The 20,302-nt window shown below is 44.6% G+C and overlaps 2 protein-coding genes across 8 annotated transcripts in view; one reads left to right on the top strand and one right to left on the bottom strand.

The window, feature by feature from the left end:
• The window catches only part of ATG14 (autophagy related 14), a 41,287-nt gene extending 28,591 nt beyond the window's left edge, over nt 1-12,696 (top strand). Inside the window, exons 8-10 of one of the 3 annotated variants that reach the window (XM_053602007.1) lie at nt 945-1,035; nt 1,114-1,199; nt 9,851-12,696. In XM_053602007.1, coding sequence (XP_053457982.1) covers nt 945-1,035; nt 1,114-1,199; nt 9,851-10,157 — 484 coding nt within the window. In that variant the 3' untranslated portion in view covers nt 10,158-12,696. Of the gene's footprint in view, nt 1-944; nt 1,036-1,113; nt 1,200-3,894; nt 4,429-7,435; nt 9,813-9,850 lie in introns of those variants that run through there. The other 2 variants (XM_053602006.1, XM_053602008.1) reach the window with 2 other exon arrangements.
• Nucleotides 12,697-15,523: 2,827 nt separating this feature from the next.
• Nucleotides 15,524-20,302, bottom strand: part of FBXO34 (F-box protein 34) — a 110,373-nt gene continuing 105,594 nt past the window's right edge. For 4 of the 5 annotated variants that reach the window (XM_053602000.1, XM_053601999.1, XM_053602003.1 and 1 more), the window contains one exon: nt 15,524-17,813. In XM_053602000.1, the coding sequence (XP_053457975.1) occupies nt 15,710-17,813 (2,104 nt within the window). In that variant the 3' untranslated portion in view covers nt 15,524-15,709. Of the gene's footprint in view, nt 17,814-19,417; nt 19,621-20,302 lie in introns of those variants that run through there. The other variant, XM_053602005.1, reaches the window with a different exon arrangement.

The raw sequence follows: 20,302 nt of genomic DNA, 5'->3' as shown, positions 1-20,302 counted from the left end.
AAAACAAATCCTACTGGGACTTACATTTTAATGGAAGACACAGTAATAAGTCAGCGCATATCAGATGGTGGTGAGTGCCATGGAGAACATTAAAATAGGGTGAGAAGCCAGGACTGTGGCAGCAGGGAGGAGCTTGCTGTGTTTGAGTGGGTGGGTGTGTGGTCACTGGGGGACCTGAGGGAGGCTGCAAGCCAAATAAATCGCGGTGCACAGCCCTGGGGAGAGGAATAAGGGTGGAGAGGAAGGACGAGGTGCAGATCTCGTGGGACTCACAGGGCCATGTATCCCTTCATCTGTCATCTGCATGAAGTGGACATTTACTGAGTTTTTCTATCTATAAATGTATCAAGATCTGATTAGTCCCCCGTTAATGCTTCAGGTAATGATATTTTACATTCACCATTTCATTAATGTGTAAATATTCGCGTAGAATTAATTTCCTGAAGTGGAATTACTTGGTCCAAGGGCATATGCATTTGTAACTTGTTTAGATGCAGTGAAATTTACTTCACAGGGGAGCAGTTCTTAGAAGATCTCTGATAGGCTCGGCGCCTATAGCTCAAGCTTAGGCTAAGGTGCCAGCCACATACACCAAAGCTGGCGGGTTCAAATCCTGCCCAGGCCTGACAAACAACAATGACAACTACAACCAAAAAATAGCTGGGCATTGTGGCAGGTGCCTGTAGTCCCATCTACTTGGGAGCCTCCGACAAGAGAATCAATCGCTTAAGCCCAGGAGTTGGAGGTTGCTGCGAGCTGTGATGCCACAGCACTCAACGCAGGGCGACAGCTTGAGGCTCTGTTGTAAAGAAAAGAAAATCTCTGATAAATGCAGTTTACTGAGGAGGCAAAGCACACAGGGTGTGTTTTATACCTCAATGGACATTTTAACATAGACTTTCTTTAAAAGACTCAAAACTATGTAAATTATGTTTGTTTTACAGTGAATTTTGTGGAGAAAACCTCAGCAAGCAGAAATTTACTCGAGCAGTGAAGAAATTGAATGGAAATATTCTTTACCTTTGTTTTTCTCAGGTATGGAAAGTACGTTCTGAACTAATTTTTAATTTGTAACATAGATGAAAGTATTAATCAAGTCTTTGCTTTTTCTAGCATGTAAATTTAGATCAGTTACAACCACTGCATACCCTCAGGAATCTAAAGTACTTGGTCAGTCCAAACTCCGAACACCTAGGCAGGTAAGAAGGGTATTTGTTACTTGTTTCTACGTGTTGTGTTTGTGACTGTTTTTAAGTAGAGTTGTACATGTGGGCAGAGTACAGGGGCCTCTTCCCTGATCCCAAACTCACAAAGGGCAAACATAATACAGTCCCATACAAAAGGAAATAATAGCTAATCATATCTGAAATTTTATTGTCCTTTTGCAGAAAAAAGGACAGAGAAAATAATATCAAACTTTTTTAACACCCAAAATGCAATAGACCTGCCCGCAGTAGAGCCTTCCCCTGGCCTCCCTTAAGACCCCATGCCATTTCTGAGAAGCTGCATCTGTTCATTCCCTAACACTGCCCAGCTGTGCGCCGTGTTCCGTCCCCCGCGCTGCCCAGCTGTGCGCCTGTTCCTTCCCCAGCACTGCCCAGCTGTGGGCCAGTTCCTTCCCCAGCGCTGCCCAGCTGTGCGCCTGTTCCTTCCCCAGCGCTGCCCAGCTGTGCGCCTGTTCCTTCCCCAGCGCTGCCCAGCTGTGCGCCTGTTCCTTCCCTAGCGCTGCCCAGCTGTGCGCCTGTTCCTTCCCCAGCACTGCACAGCTGTGCACCTTGTTCTTTCCCCAGCACTGCCCAGCTGTGCGCCTGTTCATTCCCCATCATGGCCCAGTTGTGCGCCTTGTTCCTTACCCAGCCCTGCCCAGCAGTGCGCCTTGTTCCTTACGCAGCCCTGCCCAGCTGTGCGCCTTGTTCATTCTCCAGCACTGCCAAGCTGTGCGCCTGTTCATTTCCCAACGCTCCCCAGCTGTGCACCTGTTCACTCCCCAGCACTGCCCAGCTGTGCACCTGTTCATTCCCCAGCACTGCCCAGCTGTGCACCTGTTCATTCCCCAGTGCTGCTCAGCTGTGCGCCTTGTTCTTTCCCCAGCACTGCCCAGCTGTGCACCTGTTCACTCCCCAGCACTGCCCAGCTGTGCACCTGTTCATTCCCCAGCCCTGCCCAGCTGTGCACCTGTTCACTCCCCAGCACTGCCCAGCTGTGCGCCTGTTCATTCCCCAGCACTGCCCAGCTGTGCGCCTTGTTCTTTCCCCAGCAGTGCCCATCTGTACACCTGTTCATTCCCCATCACGGCCCAGATGTGCGCCTTGTTCATTCCCCAGCCCTGCCCAGCTGAGCACCTTGTTCTTTCCCCAGCACTGCACAGCTGTGCACCTGTTCATTCCCCAGCGCTGCCCAGCTGTGCGCCTGTTCATTCCCCAGCGCTGCCCAGCTGTGCGCCTTGTTCCTTCCCCAGCCTGCCCAGTGGTTGCCGTGTTCCTTCCCAAGCGCTGCCCAGCTGTGCACCTTGTACAGTGTAACAATTCTTCACAATTCTCTTTTTATTACTGGGTTTATCTGGTCATCATTTGTTGGTGATAAAGGGTATTAGAGGTTTGTGGCATGAACTAGGTTGAAATCCTTTCAGCTTAACGAGTCGTGAACAAAAATAACCATCCAGGTCCTGGTCTGTGTGATCTTTTCATTCTCTCAACTCGTGAAATAATAAGGCTCAGCTCGGTTCGAACCCAGCCTGGGCCTGCTAAACAACAGTGACAACTGCAATAAAAACATAGCCGGGTGTTGTGGTGGGCACCTATGGTGCCAGCTACCTGGGAGGCTGAGGCAAGAGAATCGCTTAAGCCCAAGAGTTTCAGGTTGCTGTGAGCTGTGACACTACAGCACTCTACTGAGGGTGCCATAGTACGACTCTGTCTCAAAAAAAAAAAAAAAGAAATAACAAGGCTCATCTTTGGTGCCGTCCCAGCATCCTTGCTCTGGGTGCTTGTCCTTTTTTCCTTGCTCTTGGCAATCTGTCCATGTGTCCATGCAGAGATACAACATGGGTGACACATCATACACTTCTAAAAGAGAGCTCAAAAATAAGTGGTGGAAATGTTCTTTTGGGACTCTCTCTCCCCATCGTCTATTTGCTTTGACACTGGAAGCCTGATCCCATTTACTGGTTCATGAGCCATGGAAACCAGAGTGTTAGAAATCCATCCCAGTTTTAGTGGTTGAGTTCCGTGGGTTTATTAACCATCATCTCTGTACCTGTAAATGGCTCAACATTAGGAAATTTATCCTTAATAATAAGAGCTAATATTATTTGTTGACACTGGGTAGGCCACTTTATGTGACTTGAACCCTGTCCTCCTTACTTTATAGAGGGAGAAACTGAGCTTAATGTGGTCGGTGACTCACGGCCGTTCTCACAGAGCCAATAAAAGCAGTGGAGCCCGGGCTCTGGCACACAGCCGGCCGACTCCAAAGTAGCAGATACCCATGCTTTTAGCCAAGGCATGTTACTTCATCGCACTAACAAATTAAAGAAGAAAAAACATAAGGTCCAAACGTAAGATAGATGCCAAAAGAGAACTGAATAAAATGTACTTCTCATTAATAATTAAGAGAAAACATGACTAGCAAGTTAAAATTGGTATTAATAGAGGATATCTATTATAAACCTGTCATACAAAAAAAGTTAGACTTAATGACATATTGCATAGACATACATAATAGATCACAGAGTAAAGCCAGGATGCCTAGTATCAGTGCTGTATTAACTTTGCTGCAGAGGCCTTGCCAAGGCAAAGAACTTTTTTTTTTTTATTTTTAATTTCAGCTTGCTTGTTCATTCTTCATTTGAAGTACTTTTTTTTTGTTGTTCATTTTCTTTCTTCTTTTTTTTAGATGTTCTTTCTCTGGCGATGCTCTGTCCCCTTGCCTCCCCAGTAGCGGGGATTACAGACGCCCACCACAACGTCTGGCTAGTTTTGATGTTAGTAGAGACGGGGTCTTACTCTGGCTCACTGCTGTTACATACAGGTCTCGAACCTCTGAGCTCAGGCAATCCACCCGCCTCGGCATCCCACAGCGCTGGGACTACAGGCATGAGCCACCATGCCCCGCCGGCAGAGAACTTTTTAAAAGAAATAAGGTGTATTTATGTCGAGAAGAAAGAACAAAGTTGACATTATTGTAGATGATAAAATTCATGAACTGGATATCCAAGAGGACTAACAAACTCTAATAGTTTCTAATCATTTCTAATAGATTTCTAATAAGTGATTCTTCATCACTTATTAGTGTGAGCACATGAAAAAAAAATGATAGTTTTGTATGGTGACTTGTACAAGATGAACACACAGAAAGCAGGTGCTATCTCTTATCTGCCAGTACCAACCAGTTAGAAAATGTAATGGGAAAAATATTCTTTATTATAGCAACAAAACTATAAACATATAGCAATAATCCTAATAATATATATATAACCTATATAAAGAGAATTGTGAAACTTGTGTTTATTCCACTTGTGTTTTTTGGTTGTTGTGGGTCTGAATGAGAGAAGGCTCGATGAGGCCGTGAAGATCCTTAAGATTTTGTTGGATAGGAAGGCTCAGTACTGCAAATTCCACTTTTCCCCAAAAGGAAAACTGGTCATACTTCATGGAGCCTTGACAGCTGATTCTAAAGTTCAGCTGGAAGCATAATCTGCAAGGAAATTTTACAGAAGGATGGGGGATGGGGTCAGCATCTTTAAAAACACAGTAGAAAGGTAATTAAGATGGTGTGTGTTAGCATGCAAGCAGATGGAGCGACTTGAGGGAGAGAACGGTCCTGAAACAGACCCCTGTGTGCATGGGGTGTAATGTGGGTAGAGGTACATGGCGCACTGAATCTCATACTAGTTCAGCAGTGTTGGGCCAGCTGGGTATTTGTGTGGGGAAAAGACTGTATTCATACCATAATTCACATACAAAAATTAATTCCAGGTGATACAAAAGATCTTATTTTAAACAGAAGTATAAAATAACCAAGAGGAAGGGCAATGTTTTATAATCATAGGGTGGAAAGAGAATTTCCAAGTAAGCTGCAAAACCCAAAAACCATAAAGAAAAGGAATTACATATTTTGAAATCCTAAATGTCTGTGGCAAAAGATACCATAAGCGAAGTTAAAAGACAAGCAATGGCTAGGTTTTACAACCTGTAAAACAGATCATAAAAATGTAGACTACCTAATGAAATTTTTCAAATCAATAAAGGAAAGACCAACAATCTTATAGAAAAATAGACAGTTCATACAGGCAGCTAACACAAGAGATGTAAGTAGTATATACCAAGAGAAAGAAATCTTCAGCCTCCTTCACAAAGTACAGCTGGGTGAGGTGTGTGCACCTGTAGTCCCAGCTACCAAGGAGCCTGAGGCAGGAGGATCACTTGAGGCCAGGAGTTCGAGGCTGCAGTGAGGTGCATTCCTTCCTGTGAACAGCCACTGCACTCCAGCTTGGCAAATGGAGTGAAACCCAGTCTCTGAAGTAGATAAAAATACAAGAATAAAGAAATGCAGTTCAAAACAGGTTTCCATTTTTGATAAAACAGAAGGGATTAATGATACTCTGTGCTGGTGTTGAAGGGAAACAACCACTCAGTGCTGGAGATAAATTATGGGGGGGTCCGGAGTTTTCCATGGCTTACTCTTCAGAATGGGCTTCCACAGGGCCTGCCCTGCAAAAATACACAGGTAGGCTATCAGTCACATCTGAGTTTATGGCCAGAGCTGCAGAAGTCCCTTTTTCAGACCTGCCTCTATCAGAATCAAGATTAGAGAAGATTATTAGTAGAACCTGGTGGGACTCCCTATAGCGGAAACCAAGATCAACTTTTTCTTTGAAATAAATTCAGACATACAGAAAAATTACTAAAAATAATACAGAGACCACCCAGGTTCCCCTGTCATTAATGTTTCACCCCATTGGCTTATCACTTGTACACCCTTAAATACAGACACACGGACACAGATATGGTTTCCCTGAAACCTATGAGGGTAAGTTAGTTGCACACATCGTGGCTCTTGACCCCTAAATAATTTAGTGTGTATTTTCCAAAAATAGGGATATTTTCATAACTCCAGTACAGTTACAGTACCCACTTATTCAGTGCCGATGCAATGCTCAGCTTGCTGCTGGTATTCATGTTGTGTCGCTGGGCAGGACTGGCCTTGCGCATGTTCCCCACGCTGGTGCAGGGGCTCGTCTGGAGTCGGGTGCGCCTTTAGTTGCTGTCTCTGTAGCTGCCTTTTTTTTTTTTTTTTTTTTTATTAAATCATAGCTGTGTACATCAATATGATCATGGGGCACCATACACTTGTTTCATAGAATATTTGACACATTTTCATCTCATTAGTTGACATAGCCCTCCTGGCATTTTCCTAGTTACTTTGCCAAGACATTTACATTCCACATTTGCCAAGGCTCACATGTACCCTTGTAAGATGCACCACAGGTAGCTGCCTTTTGATCGGGAGCCTCCTTTGTCCTTCACACATGAACTTTTTTTTTTTTTTTAATTTAAAGCATTGGGTTCCTTCTTGTTTTAATAGAATTTTGGTTTGGGTCTTCTCTGTTTCCTCGTGGTTAGTTTCAGGCTGTGTGTTCTAGGCTGGAACAGTACCACAGTACCTGGGTGAGGATGTCTCCTGGACAGCACATCTGGGGACAAGCGGTGTCCATCTGCCCCTAGTGTGGTGTTACCTTCATCTCCCAGTCTCCCCACTCGATAGTCCTTACATTTTTCCTTCCTTGCCAATAATAAATAATCTGTGAGGGGACACTTCACACCGTGCAGATAACCTTATTGGAAATTCCCCTTGGGTTTAGTATCCATTGATAATTCTAAACTGATGCAGTTTTTACCATGACAATGTTGTCATCACGCAGAGACCATAGTTTACGTTAGAGTTCACTCTTGGTGTTCAGATATTCTCTCAGATACTGTTTTGAAATGAGATGTCTTATGAAGAGACTTTTATGAAGCAAGAAGGACAGTTTTGCTGCCTTAAGTTGGTAGAGTGACTCCCTGCAGCGTCACGAGAAATTGAGTACTCTCACTTCAGGTTTTGAGTAAAGATATTATTCAGCTAAAGTAAAAATCAGAAAAATGATTTTATAATCTTTATTCCCCGGAGACCCTGAATGAGAAAGAATTGTTTTTGCCAGATCTGAGGACTGTGCTTCTGGCTCAGGCGGGTGAGCTAAGCAGGTGATGCCTCTCTAGCCTACAGGTGGTGGGAGAGAGGAGTCAAGTGAGGAAGCGTCCCAGGGCCTCTGCATGGGTCTCCTTCTGCTCCTGGAGCTTCTCAGAAATAGTTGTTGATTTGGGACCAAAGTGGCTCCAAACTGGGCACTTTCGGACTCCTCCTTTTGTTCATTTTCATTTAACTGCTCATTTAGGCAACCTGCTCCAAGCCACGGGGACGCCACCCCCTGGGCTGTGAGCAGAGACCTGGAGCCCAGCACAGCTCCGGGTGGAGACTCTGCCTGGGGGATGTGTCCTCCTTCGGGTTACCCCACCAGTCTCCTGGGAAAACCCTTAACGAGGGTATCTGGAAGGACCCCAAAGGTAGATAAAGCCGTGGAAGAGAGGAAGGCAAAACAGGGTGAGTGTCAGAGCTCGGAGGGAGGAAGGAGACCCCTGTGGCCGGAAGCTGACTGGGGCCTGAGAGGCAGCTTGGGAGAGATATCAGTAACTGGCCCCTCTGACCACACAGCGTCAGCCTTCTGTTTAGCAGGGGGCCCAGCTAAGGCATTTAAGTAGCTACCATTTTAGTAGGTGAACGTCATGGGATGCAGAGGTTGCTCCCCAGCCAGATGATGCAGGTGGGAGGTGATGGTGATCTAGGGAGGGCCTATTTGGTGCTATCAGGCAGCCCTGTGGACCTTGGACATGGAGTGGGAGCAGGACGGAAGAGGTAAGCAGTCCAGCCGGCATATGTTTTGAGCCTGGTTGATAGCCTCAGGTATCTGAGAAGATGAATCTGGGGTTAGAGGCAGCGTTTAGGGGTGGGCAGGTAAGAGGGTATTTGGGAGTGAACTAGGAGGAGAGGATTCTGAAAAGATGGTGTTGGAGTAGAACTGTTTGCTAAGGGAAAGAAAAGGGAGGAGGAAAAGACGTAGCGTGTGTGAAGAACCTTAAGACAGAGGAGGGATACTTAGAGCGAAAAGACGTAGCATGTGTGAAGACCCTTCAAACAGAGGAGGGATACTTAGAGCGAGGGTGCTGGCTGCAGGGGTCATTAGCCTGTTTGGCAGAGAAAGTTTCAAGAGGAAGTAGGAAGATCACGGAGAACCCCCACTTTTTACTCCTTTCACCCCTTGCAAAATAATGACTTGTAGGCAGGGTGGGGACCTAGTAAACGTGGGAGAGTCTTGTGAGAGGGATTCTTTGTAAATTGCTCTCTGCAGACCATGGGAACACCTGGTAGCACATCTTCCAATTTAATTAATACCCGCAAAGCCCTGGAACCGCCTGGGACGTGAGTACAGCTGGGAAGAATAAGGGCTATTTGTCCCCAGAAAAGAATCGGATGGTATGGAGCTGATTAGGTGCTATGGAGGCCAGCCCCAGCCTTCCATCATCAAAGTCTGTGAACGGCTCTGGCCGACACGCTAGAATGGGCTGGTGTGCGATTCTGGGGTATTTTTTATAGCTGTCTGTTTTTTGTTTTGTTTTGTTTTTTTTTAAGACACTCTTACTTTGTCACCCTGGATAGAGTGCAATGATGCCACAGCTCACAGCAACCTCCAACTCTTGGGCTTAAATGATTCTCTTGCCTCAGCCTCCCAAGTAGCTGGGACTACAGGCACCCGCCACAATGCCTGGCTATTTTTTGGCTGTAGTTGTCATTGTTGTTTGGCAGGCCCAGGCTGAATTCGAACTTGCCAGCTCTGGTGTATGTGGCTGGCGCCTTAACCACTGAGCTATAGGTGCCAAGCCAGCTGTCTGTTTTTGTTGACCTCTTCTGTTTCCCCCAGAGTATTTATCAGCAAAATCCTTAAACAAATGGAGGCCTCATGTGCTTATCTCAGGCAGAAGCAGGGAGATGGGGTATTACGGCTGCACTCTGCAGTGGCCTGAAGAAAATGCAGCCTGCTCCCCTGAAGCAGGAACTGAGGGGCCAGCAGCAGAAAGGCCCCTCTCTCTGAGTTAAGCTGGCATGGTTCCCTGGAGGGATGAGGCCTGGGGAAGGATTACTAGACCTGGCACTGAGAGGGTCATTAGGGACTTTGGGACATAAAAATACTTTGTCCTGAAGTACAGTGCAGAAATACGCAGTTGCAGATGAATATGCTTGGAACACTTGTCTCATTCCTGTGCAATAATCATGACCATAGAAAATTATGAGCCCAGTGTTGATAGCGCCCAGGGAAGCTGTGGTTATGTGCACATAACCATGTCATTTCTCTTCTTTGAGTCTGAAGAGTCTAATGATTTGGGGCTTCCATGAGGCAGGGAGCATTGGTGTAGTTCTTTTTGTGTACCAGGAAATCATACTTTGGGCCACCAGGGCCCATCTCAGTGTGTGGGTTTTGTCATTTTCCCTATCCAGGATCTTCAGAAAGTGAGTGAATTGTGGGAAAGTGTGGTACCATGATGTTGTTCATTACTTGGATGGAGGATGTTACTCGGGTAAAGAAAATCTGTTATAGGTCAGCAGTGAGTGCAGAACAGACTTAGAAGGTGGTGTGTGTGTGGGTGTCCCTCTGTCCCATTAGGTAGAGGGTCTTGGGGAAGACAGCAAAGGCATGTTACCTCAGGTTGTGAGAACAGCAGTCATCCTAAAGAGGTCCCCTCCTGTCTGCACACAGGTCGGGGCCCTTCGAAGTGCGAGCAGAGCTTGAGGAGTCCATGGAATTTGTGGATCCCGGAGCTGCTGGAGAGTCTGATGAGAGTGGAGATGAGCACATAAGTGATGAGGAAACGGACCTGGGTACTGACTGGGAGAACCTGCCAAGCCCCCGATTTTGTGATATCCCTTCCCAGCCCGTGGAAGTCTCCCAGAGCCAGAGCAGCCAGGCCTGTCCACCCATCGTGAGCAGCAGTGCAGGGGGGATGATCTCATCCGCTGCAGCCTCTGTGACCTCCTGGTTCAAAGCTTACACTGGACACCGCTAACAAGCATAGACCAAAACATGCTAGAGTTGCATTGAGAAGGTTCTCTCACTGCCTTCTAGAAAACTATGTTTAGTTAAGATAATGCCTGGAACAAAAAAAGGTTAAACTGTTCTGGGATTTTCTTAAGCAGGGAGACAAACATCTCTATTTGTCAAGTGGCCTGTGATAGTGACCAACATGTTCATGATAATTAATAGAACAGAGGGGTCAAAGGTCCTTCTGCCCAGACCAACATTGGTGAAAGGACCTGAGCATGTGGCCGGTCCTGCTGAGAAAGAAATCAATTTGGGTTCCCTCTGGTCCCAGGCCACAGGGCCCCCTTACATGGGTCAGCGTGGTGTTGGTCCTTGTGATGCTGAGACTATTCCTGACACTTGAAGTTTTAGAGGGTGGTTGAATCAAATGATTCTTGATGATTAGGACTTGAAAGATAAAAACTCTATAACATGAGTTTTTCTCTTACTGTTTTTTGTACAGAGAACCAACAAGCAATTTGAAATACCTGATTTCTTTACAGTTTGGTCACCTTTGGTTTTTAGAGCAAGAATTTTGGTTTTGTTTGGGAGGGGTGGCCGTGTCTGGGGAGGGTGTAGCTTCAAACGTGTTTCATTCGTGCTGCTGTCATAGCTTCTGGGGTGTTCCCGTGTTCCTTTCCCCACACACACCAAAGAAAACTAAGGTCTTTTTTCTGTAGGACCTACATCCATAAGTTGAAGAAATCCTGGCTGCAATAATGTCTTAAGAGATTTTTAAACTATTTTCTTGTATTCTGAATTAAATTTTTCATTCTCACTTAAGTTATTGAATTCCTACCATCTACTATGTGCATTTTGAAACTGAACTTTATCTGAGTGAAGATGAGTCATTAAGGTCATTCCCTTATGTAAGCTAAATGCCTGCTTGGGCACAGGTCAAAGTCGCTTAATTAAGCAGCCTCTGGTCATTCTTACAATGTCCAGTTTCTTTCTAAGGGATTTAGTAGGTGGCAGGTGTTTGCAGGGAAAGCCACCATCCTGCTTATTTCCTGGAGGTCTGTGTTGCTCAGAAGTGGAGCGCTGATCCTGCTCTTCTCTAGCCTGGGTAAAGCTCAGATGTAAAGAATTTCCCCTCACCAAGAGATCATTTTTAGCTAAGGGTCTTGTCATTCTTAGTGACAATCTTACAAGAAAACCATAATGAGAGGGGCATTAATATGTACAAATATGTAAATAGTTTTTTATTTATAATAACTGCAAAATATCGAGCACTACGACCCTATCTTCTTGGTGTGATCGGCATGATAGGACCTCAGATAAGTCCTTCAGAGGTTTGCCATGCCCCTGCAACTTTTCTCACGTAACAGAGCTGATATTTGCCTCCAAGACCAAGGTGCTCTATGGCTTTTTTGCTTATCGGTGTATTTGGTGTTTGATACAGCTTTGGGTAGAGCTGCAGAATTGGGGGATTTATTCCAGTCCGTGAGTCCCTGCTCTATGAATTTTCCACGTGGGGAAAACAGGCTTTCCTCCTTGTGGTTTCTTATGCAGCTGATGTCTGTTTTAAATGCTCAGCTTCATGATTGCTGGGCTTGGATTTTACTGCCTAGCTCTGCAGTTCATAGAGAGCAGATACAGTAGACTTGAACAAATACCAAGTAAACGTAATCTATGGGATGGGCTGTCCAGGTATAATACTTTTGACCTTCAGAAGGAAGAGCTTAAGTTGCAAGAATTGGCATCTTGAGAGTAGAGTGGCTTCTGCTGAGACGCATGGTCATCATGGTTTTCTCAAGCAAGCCTCTTATAACACCATGAACGCTAGATGAAACTATAGAATCCAGGGATCACTAACTCCTATTGAGAGTAATTCAACAAAACTTACAAGGATGTAGAAGACTTAGGGATTGATAAGGGTATGTTTGTTAATATCAACTGGAAGGCACTTTACATAGGGTCAGGTGATCTAACCCATTTGTGGCTTTGAACGTCAGCATACTGGACACTGCTGAATTATTTTGGGTTTCTTTATTTTGCACTGAATCCACCCTGTAAATATTCTTAAATATACTTTTCAACCACTGTTTTTTCTAATCTCTTTGCTGCTCATTTAAATCTTTCATGTAGGTGCCAGAATCATATGTAAACAGCTTTTTAAAAAACGGAAGCTGATATTTTTTTTTTTAAACAAAAAGCCATAGAACTTGGTCATGTTTTCCGTTTTAAAATGATTTACTGAAAAAATGTAATACTAAATAAAAACCCACAGGCACCAAATAGGCTGCTTAAGATGGTCTGTTGAAGACTTTTTTTTTTTTGGTAACAATATAACTAAGGTTTACATATCTATAAGTTAGGTGGGAAAAACGGTATGTCCCCACATTAGGTATAGTGGACAGATTTAAGGACTTACCACAGGGGACAGAGCTGATCAAAGAGCTAGTGTCTGAGAACCTCTCAGTGTCACAGTCAGGAATTGGCCTTTGCTCTGCAACTTCCAAACCAGTTTGAGTCAAAGGTTTTCTAAACTTTATTGTATTACTATAATAAATCCTTTAACAGTACTTTGCTAATATTTGTATGTCTTTTTCAAAATGATTCTTCATTTCTACTGCTACAATGGGGGTAGCAAGAATGAGATGTAATCCTGAAATATTCTATACAAATAAGAATACTTTAAGAAGTTTTTATTTCAGATTAACACGCGGGTACAAATGATTGGGTTACGATGTTTGCCTTTGTTAGGTAAAGCCTCTGTTGTAGCTGTGCCCCTCACCGGAGATGTGCCACATACACTTACACTGTGCCCATTAGGTGGGAGCTCACCATCTCCTACCCTGCCAGCCTGAACTCTTTCTCTTGTGTGGGCGCGTCAGCTCATCTACTGGCTTCTTACTAGAACTGAGCACACTGGACACTTGCTTCTCCATTCTTGAGACACTTTCCTAAGGAGAATGTTCTCCAGCTCCATCCCTGTCAATACAAAAAGTAGTAAAGTCTCCATCTAGAAATTTTCCTCCTGAAGAAAAAAATGCCTGAAATACTTTTTTTTGCAGTTTTGGCTGGGGCCAGGTTTGAACCCACCACCTCCAGTATAAGGGGCTGGAGCCCTACTCCTTTGAGCCATAGGCGCCACCCCTTGAAATACATTTTTTTTAATTATAGGTCATGGTGGTATTAATTTTAGTCTGTCCTTGGTGAGCTCAGAGATGCAGCTCACTTTCTGTAGAGATGCATTCACCTTTGGGCGCCATGGTATGAAGCCCATGACCTACAGTAACTTGTTTCTTACACAGACCTGTGGGGAAGGGTATGCCTGTGTAGGAAAGCTGTGTGGAAACTGCCCAGGGACAAGAGAGAAATGGAAACATTAGGGGGGGGACCTCTCAAGCTTAGGGGAGGATGGAGTAATGTCCCTTCTGTCGTGTTCCCTCTGCCCACACCACCACTGGCTGCCTCCAGTTCCCTGGGAGTCCTGCTATTAAGGGCCGCCTACAGATGGAGGGGCTGTCCAGAGCGACAGCTGTGGAAGGGCCAAGACAGCCAGGAGAGGTGTCCAGCAGCTACTGCCTCGGCTACCCTCCCCCATGCCCAGAGCAGAAGCGTTCAGCCAGTTTGGTGTGAATACACAGGGTGTTACCCTGGGGTGTGTAGCCACAATGTTTGCTCTTCCCATGAGGTTGTGCAAACATTAGCTATGGCCATGGACTTTGGAATGGCCTGCATGTCAGTTGAAGGGACTGCCTTCATCAAACTCAACGGAAATAATTTTATGGTTGGGGGTCACCACAATATGAGGAACTGTATTAAAGGGCTGCAGCATTAGGAAGGTTGAGAACCACTAAGCGGCACTCAGAGCCCTTTGTGTGCGCTGTCCTCCTCACTCCTACACTGGGTCACAGCAGGCCTACTGGGAAGGCCCTACTGGGACTGCCAGTGTAGAGCAGTTCAAAGGATAATCTAAGGAGCACAAGGAGGTACAGCCCAGGGCACTTTAAAAGGTGTGTTTTCCAACACACCTCAGCCGGGTAAGTCATGAGGAAAAAAACCATCTCTCAAAAGGAAAGTGAGCTCTTTTCAGCCTCCTCCTGGTCCTGTGTCACAGACAAACCCAGCAGAGCATGTCAGCCGAGCACAGCAGCTCCCACTAGAACATTTACCATCACCGGTTCAAGGTTTTTGGTGGATACTCAATTCCGAGCCAACTTAGCTGGTCCTAAAAACTACTGTGGCCCAAAACCTTCCAGCCAATGAAGCATGACATGACCACGGGCCTGAAGAGATCTTTAATGATTTTTAAGTGATTGATTATACCTGGACAAGTTCTAAGAACACCTCGATGACACCACACCCAACAAGAAAGAAGAGGGCAGACAGCTCAAGTGTTGAAGGGGTGCAAAAATTTAAACTTAGGATGTTAAGTAAAAACAGAAAGCATTTCCTCTCTTCCACTGCAACAGTTAAAAAAAAACTTTTAATTCTTACAACACAAGAACCTTTTTCAATACTGTATCACAAAAGAAGGAAAAAGTCCTTGTAAAATTCAGATCCCATTCAAGATGTTTTTATTGAGATTTTAAAAAACTAACAAAGGATAAAGTAGACAAGAATGTTATAATCTGACTATATAATATTCTCTCAATCCTGGCGGATCACTAAAATATAACAAAAGGTTGTTCTCTATGCTAATTTTCAGGTTGTCCAGTTAAGCCATTATTTGGTATCCTTTGAACAGGTTAGCCTTTTAACTATTTATAGAGTTTCTTCTCAGAAACATTCATATATTATACAGGAAACATTCAGTTTATTTAGGAAACATACAGAATGTACAACTTTGAGACTAGACAATCAAAAAACACTCGTGATAGCCACAGCGCTCTCCTAGCTGCGCCGTGAGGGTGCTGCTTAGGCAGCGTCCCTCATACACAACTGCATTTTAATCATATTTACAGGGGACCCGCAGCACGCATTTAAAGGTGAAGGTGCTTAGGTTTAATATGCACTTTCACAGCCCTGTGAAAACACAACCATTATGTACACTGTAAACACCACAGGGCATGAACCCACCTCCAGCCACAGACATCTGCCTCACAGGGTCACGCTTACAAGGCCTAAAGTGACATGCCTGACTTTTCCTTCTTAATACTTTCCATCCAAGAGTCCTGCTGTTCTTTTCATGGGACACTATTCACTTATTTCAGATATGATGCCCCAGTGCTCAAAACACTGCCAGAACCTTTCTTTGAGGACTGCCTGCAATCTGCAGTGAGCTCTGCTAAATGTCCTTGATGGTGGCACACCTTCATCCTTTGGGGAAGGGTCTGATGTAGGAAAACAGCAAAGTGAATCAAACTGTGGGACACTATGGATCAAATGAGAGATGCAATTATAAAAAATGAGACCAATTTTCCTGTATAGCTCATAAATTAAGAGTTTTAAAGATGCCTGAGCAATGGCGGTGCTGATAAGAGTTAGATTCTCCTGCAGTGGTAACTAAATTTAGAGGCAATGCTCGCTTGAACAGCGTTTCGTGGTTTTTAAAAATGGGTCCTTTTGTTGCCTGTCACGTGGATGTTATTATTCCTCTTCAGTTTCAGTCCCTTTTGATTTCTTGTGGATTTCCCGGTTAAAGCTGTGGCAGGCAGGAACCCAGCGATTGTCATGAAGTCCCAGCTGACAGCCAGGAAAGGCTTTCTGAGAGCGATGGCAGCACATCCAGTACCCTGGCCCATAGGGAAACGCCTGGCAATAGGGCTTGGGGTGCCACCGGCACAGGGACACGTCCCCTCTCACATACTTTTTCTTGCATTGTTTGCAAGGATCTTCTCGATAGCGTGGATCTCGAACCCAGCGAGAATCTGATGGCCTAATATTGTAGTGTTCAATAATAAACTTGAAATAGCAGCAGGTACATTTAAGAGCCACTAAACTCTTAGTGGGAAGCAACCTGAAGATTTTTACCATAATGTGGTGGGGCAGAAAAACCATGTACTGCTGAGGCTCCAGAAGCTGCTGGATTTTAAACCTGGTCTCCAGAAAATCATGAGACACCTGCTTCTTCCAACTGGATGCCTCAAGTACTGGTGAGGCACTTTCCACAGAGGAGGGTGGTGGCACAAGTGGCTCAGATGTGCTGTCACCCTCAGCCACAGCAAGCTGGCTAGACTCTGAAGCCACTTTTCTTGTACTTTCACTCAACTGGGAACAGTCTGATGGGTGCTGACCAGGTGGCAAAAAAAACAACATCCCTGGAAGTGGGTCTTCACAGATGTCTAAACTGGAAGGCTGGTCCTTCTCCACCTTGGACATGGGGATACCAACGCAGAGAGAGACTTTTCTTCTCTGATCAAGACTTGGGCTGGTGAGCGGCACAAGTGCTCTGTTCATACAGTCAACAGCATCTGTGGGCAATTCAGTGGCTTGGGGACAGACGTGAGAAGAAAAAGGTAACCTAACAAGTTCATCTGTCATTTCCACATCATAACTGTTGCTATTTTTCATGGTAGTTTGCAGACCCGGCTCTAATTCTGCATCATCCATGTGGAAACTCACACCCGCTGGCAATGACAGATGGCCCTGAGAAGCACCATCCCAGGTCTTGTCCCCCTTGGGAGAATGGCCAGCTCCTGAGGGGACACAGGCTACAGATGCAGACCCTGTGGGGTCTACCTGAGTGGCAGGTGCCTCCACGGCACCTTTTCCTGTTTTTCCTTCATCAGCCTGGGTGCTATTTGTAAGCAACACCCCACCAGCACTCCGATGGAAGCTGTTATTCCTCGAGAGGCTCCCAAGTTCATGCTGGCTCTGCTGCCTCAGGCACTCAGACTCCAGCCTGGCTACCATGTCAAGGACACGGACTGGCTCGCTCTGTGGTTCACCAACTTCAGGGTTTCCCCTTTCTATGGGTTCACATGCTCCTGGGGCAGAGCAATGCTCAGAGACTGGGGGAGCTCCTCTGGATTGGCCAGGAAACCTCACAACAGCAGGGGAGTTTGTGCAGTTTTTCGCACAACTAGCTAGCAGAGCACTAGCTCTTTGCTCAAGGAAGGCGACCATCTGTATAACTGACAGAGGCCTCCCAGTGTAGACGCCATCTCCACTGTCACTCACGTAATGCACAGAACAGTGCTTAATGCCACACGCAAAAGGCTCAGGCTGGTAGCACCTGCTGCTGACTTCTCTCATGCTTTCTAGCTGTATCTTGGCTTTTATAAGATCCCCTGATTTTTTTCTTCTTTTAGTAGCTCTCCCATCAATAATATCCCAGGAGCTTTTTATTTTCATAGACCCTGTCCTAGTATTACACTGGTGGGCTGCAAAGAATGCAATTTTCTCCTTGGTATTTCCAGGTTTCACAACAGCCCAGATATCAAGTGCTCCTTCTTCGCCCTGGTGGATGGTTGTAGACGGCACATTCTTTCTGGTCTTAACATTCAGGCTACTCTCTACAGGACTCTTCCCACTCATACTGCACAGAACATTTGGAGAAAGGATCCCAAGAGGCTTCTGAGATGATGCTTTACCAAGAGAGACACGTGGCTTCATGAGGCTTGCCTTCCATTTCTCATCACTTAGAGCCTTTTGGCGGCTCATAGGCAGCCTCAGCGTTCGCCTGCTGACCTCCAGAGGGCGCTCTCTCTTCTGGCGTCTCCAGTACAGTTTCAGGTGCATAACAGGGAACCTGCAGGGAAGAAACGTATTTGATTATGAAACCAACTTTGTCTTTATAAAAGTTTTTTTTTTTAACTCCCAAAGTTCTGGCAAGTAAAAAAAAAAAAAAAAAACATTTTCTCAGTTCACTAAACCATTACCAACTTGTTTCAGCTAGTTTTTAATGTACAGATCAAGAATAACAAAAGCAAATTTACCACTTTCCATGAGGTATAGGCCAGAAAATAAACTGGTTTTGACTGATGAATTTTAGAAGCTGTCATCAATTAATATTTTAATCATAAATAATCCTATAATTGAAAAAGAAAATCTGAACGTACTGAAATGAAAACATTTTTTTCTTTATCAGTGAGGATAAAGCATAGTATAAAAGGAAGAAAGTATAAAAGGAACTCCTCCATAATCCCTAGCAGGCTTTTTTAACATTAGTTCTTTCTAAGTTATAACAACTAGCATTTTATTAGTTACAAAAAAGGCCATTGAAATAACTGTACTTGCTTTCTAAACTATTCCCATACTGCTATTCCCATATTTAGATGCCTACAGTTTTTACTTTGCTTACGTACTCTGTCCATGTCCATCTATTATAGTCTTAATTTTTCTAAGTAATCTAAGTGCATAAACATTTAACTGTCAAATTCTCTGCTACTATCTTTTTTTTGTTTAACTCCCCACCCCCCTCCTGCTACTGGTTAGGTATGAAAGACACCTATAGGCACTGTTCATTTTGCAAACAAAAACTTGGTAACACACAACACCACACTTCACTGTCATGTTAGTTGGTTTAAGTCTGTAAGCATCATAGGCTTTGTTCTTGATATTTTTCACAGCTGTCAAGTTACACAAGTTTTAGGGGGGCAAAAAGAAAAAAAAATATATTTTTCACAGTTAGGCCTGAAATAACTGAAACCAACTTGGGTGAATTAGTCCTTAGTAATTCTAAGAACCACTTAGAACTAGTTCAGAAAAACAGTGCCTTGTTTTGTTCCCTGGCCAGGGGTAGAGATGGAAGCCATTTCAGAAATGAGACATGATGATTAACAGAGACCTGTGTTCTAGTCCCTGCCATAACAATTGATTAGGCTAGATGGTGATTTGTAGGTTAGACAATCACTGTCAATTTACATAAAATAGCACAGTGTGTAAATTAGATGACTGTCTAATATAAGCGTTACATTATCTAGTGTTTCAACCCTCAGTTAACATTTCAACTCACACCTAGAGAATAAGTGACTTGGTCAAGCTAAAATCACACGCAATGTCCTGGATTAAAGAAAGAGTAAGTTTTTTAGGGGTGCCTGATCAGCAAAGTAAATCTAGAGTCCAAAATAAAGAGCTGCAGTCACAGGTTGAGGGGAGTGAGGCAACAGCACCTCGCTGTCTCAGCCTGCAGTGTCTCACTGGCTCTTTCTCACTGGGACAGCAGGCTGAGATGTGCCTTGCTTTGGACAGCTTAGCATATTCCTTCTCATCTGCTCCACATTTACTGAGTACCCACAATATAGCAGCTTCTATGAGAACTGCTCAGATGTCAGGAGGGGTTTTTGTTATGGAGGAGTTTTTTTTAAGACAGAGTCTTACTCGGTTGCCCTGGGTAGAGTGCTGTGTCCTTACCGTAGCTCACAGCAACCTCAGACTCCTGGGCTTAAGTGATCCTCTCGCCTCCTCTCGAGCAGCAGGGACGACAAGTGACCACCATAGGCCTGACTAATTTTTCTATTCTTAATAGAGATGGGGTCTCCTCTTTCTCAGGCTGGTCTCCCAACTTCTGAGCTCAAGCGATTCACCCACCTTGGCTTCCCCAAGTGCTGGGATTACAGGTATGAACCACCATGCCTGGCCCACACTGTAGCATTTTAAATAGCTTTCTGTCATTATACTCCACAAAATTTAGTCTTGTAGAAAGAGCCACTCATAATTCTTTAAGAACAAGATAACATACAAATGAATAAAAGAGGTACATCTAGTGCCATTTCTCTGTGCCAAATATTTTCTGGGTTTTCATATCCCTTTCAACCCTTCTCCTAAATAAAATCAAATAGTTTGTTTAAAAAATAAATCCTCACATAATGACTCAGTGCAGAGTTTGAGTTTAAACTTGAGCAGTGTGAGTGTGTGTGTGTCACTTTGCAATACACGGTGTATTCTCTTGAACTTTCTCCCCTACATGTTAGTTTAGGTGCTCTTGTTGAAAGGGACATTAAGAAAAAAACTAACATAAGTAGAGAAGGCTTTTATTTGCATTTAACCTATAAAGTCTGCTCAACTGACATAGTACTTGTATACAAGGTTTTTAGCAAGATTATCTCAGGGACTAGATATGAGGAAAAGATATGACAGGGGAGGGAAAAGCCCAAGGGGGACGCATAGTGAAGGCAGCTCTGGGAGGTGGGCAGTTCTGTGGGACCCCCCCCCCCTGGGTTGAAGGTTGCCTGGGGCTAATCTCTGCCCCTCCCTTGTTCAGTCTGAAAGCCCCAAGGCAGAAAACAGTAAAGTGTT

This window comes from Nycticebus coucang, chromosome 9, assembly GCF_027406575.1.
Source record: "Nycticebus coucang isolate mNycCou1 chromosome 9, mNycCou1.pri, whole genome shotgun sequence".
In the NCBI taxonomy this organism is placed as follows: domain Eukaryota; kingdom Metazoa; phylum Chordata; class Mammalia; order Primates; family Lorisidae; genus Nycticebus; species Nycticebus coucang.
This window is presented reverse-complemented; position numbering and strand designations above follow the sequence as displayed.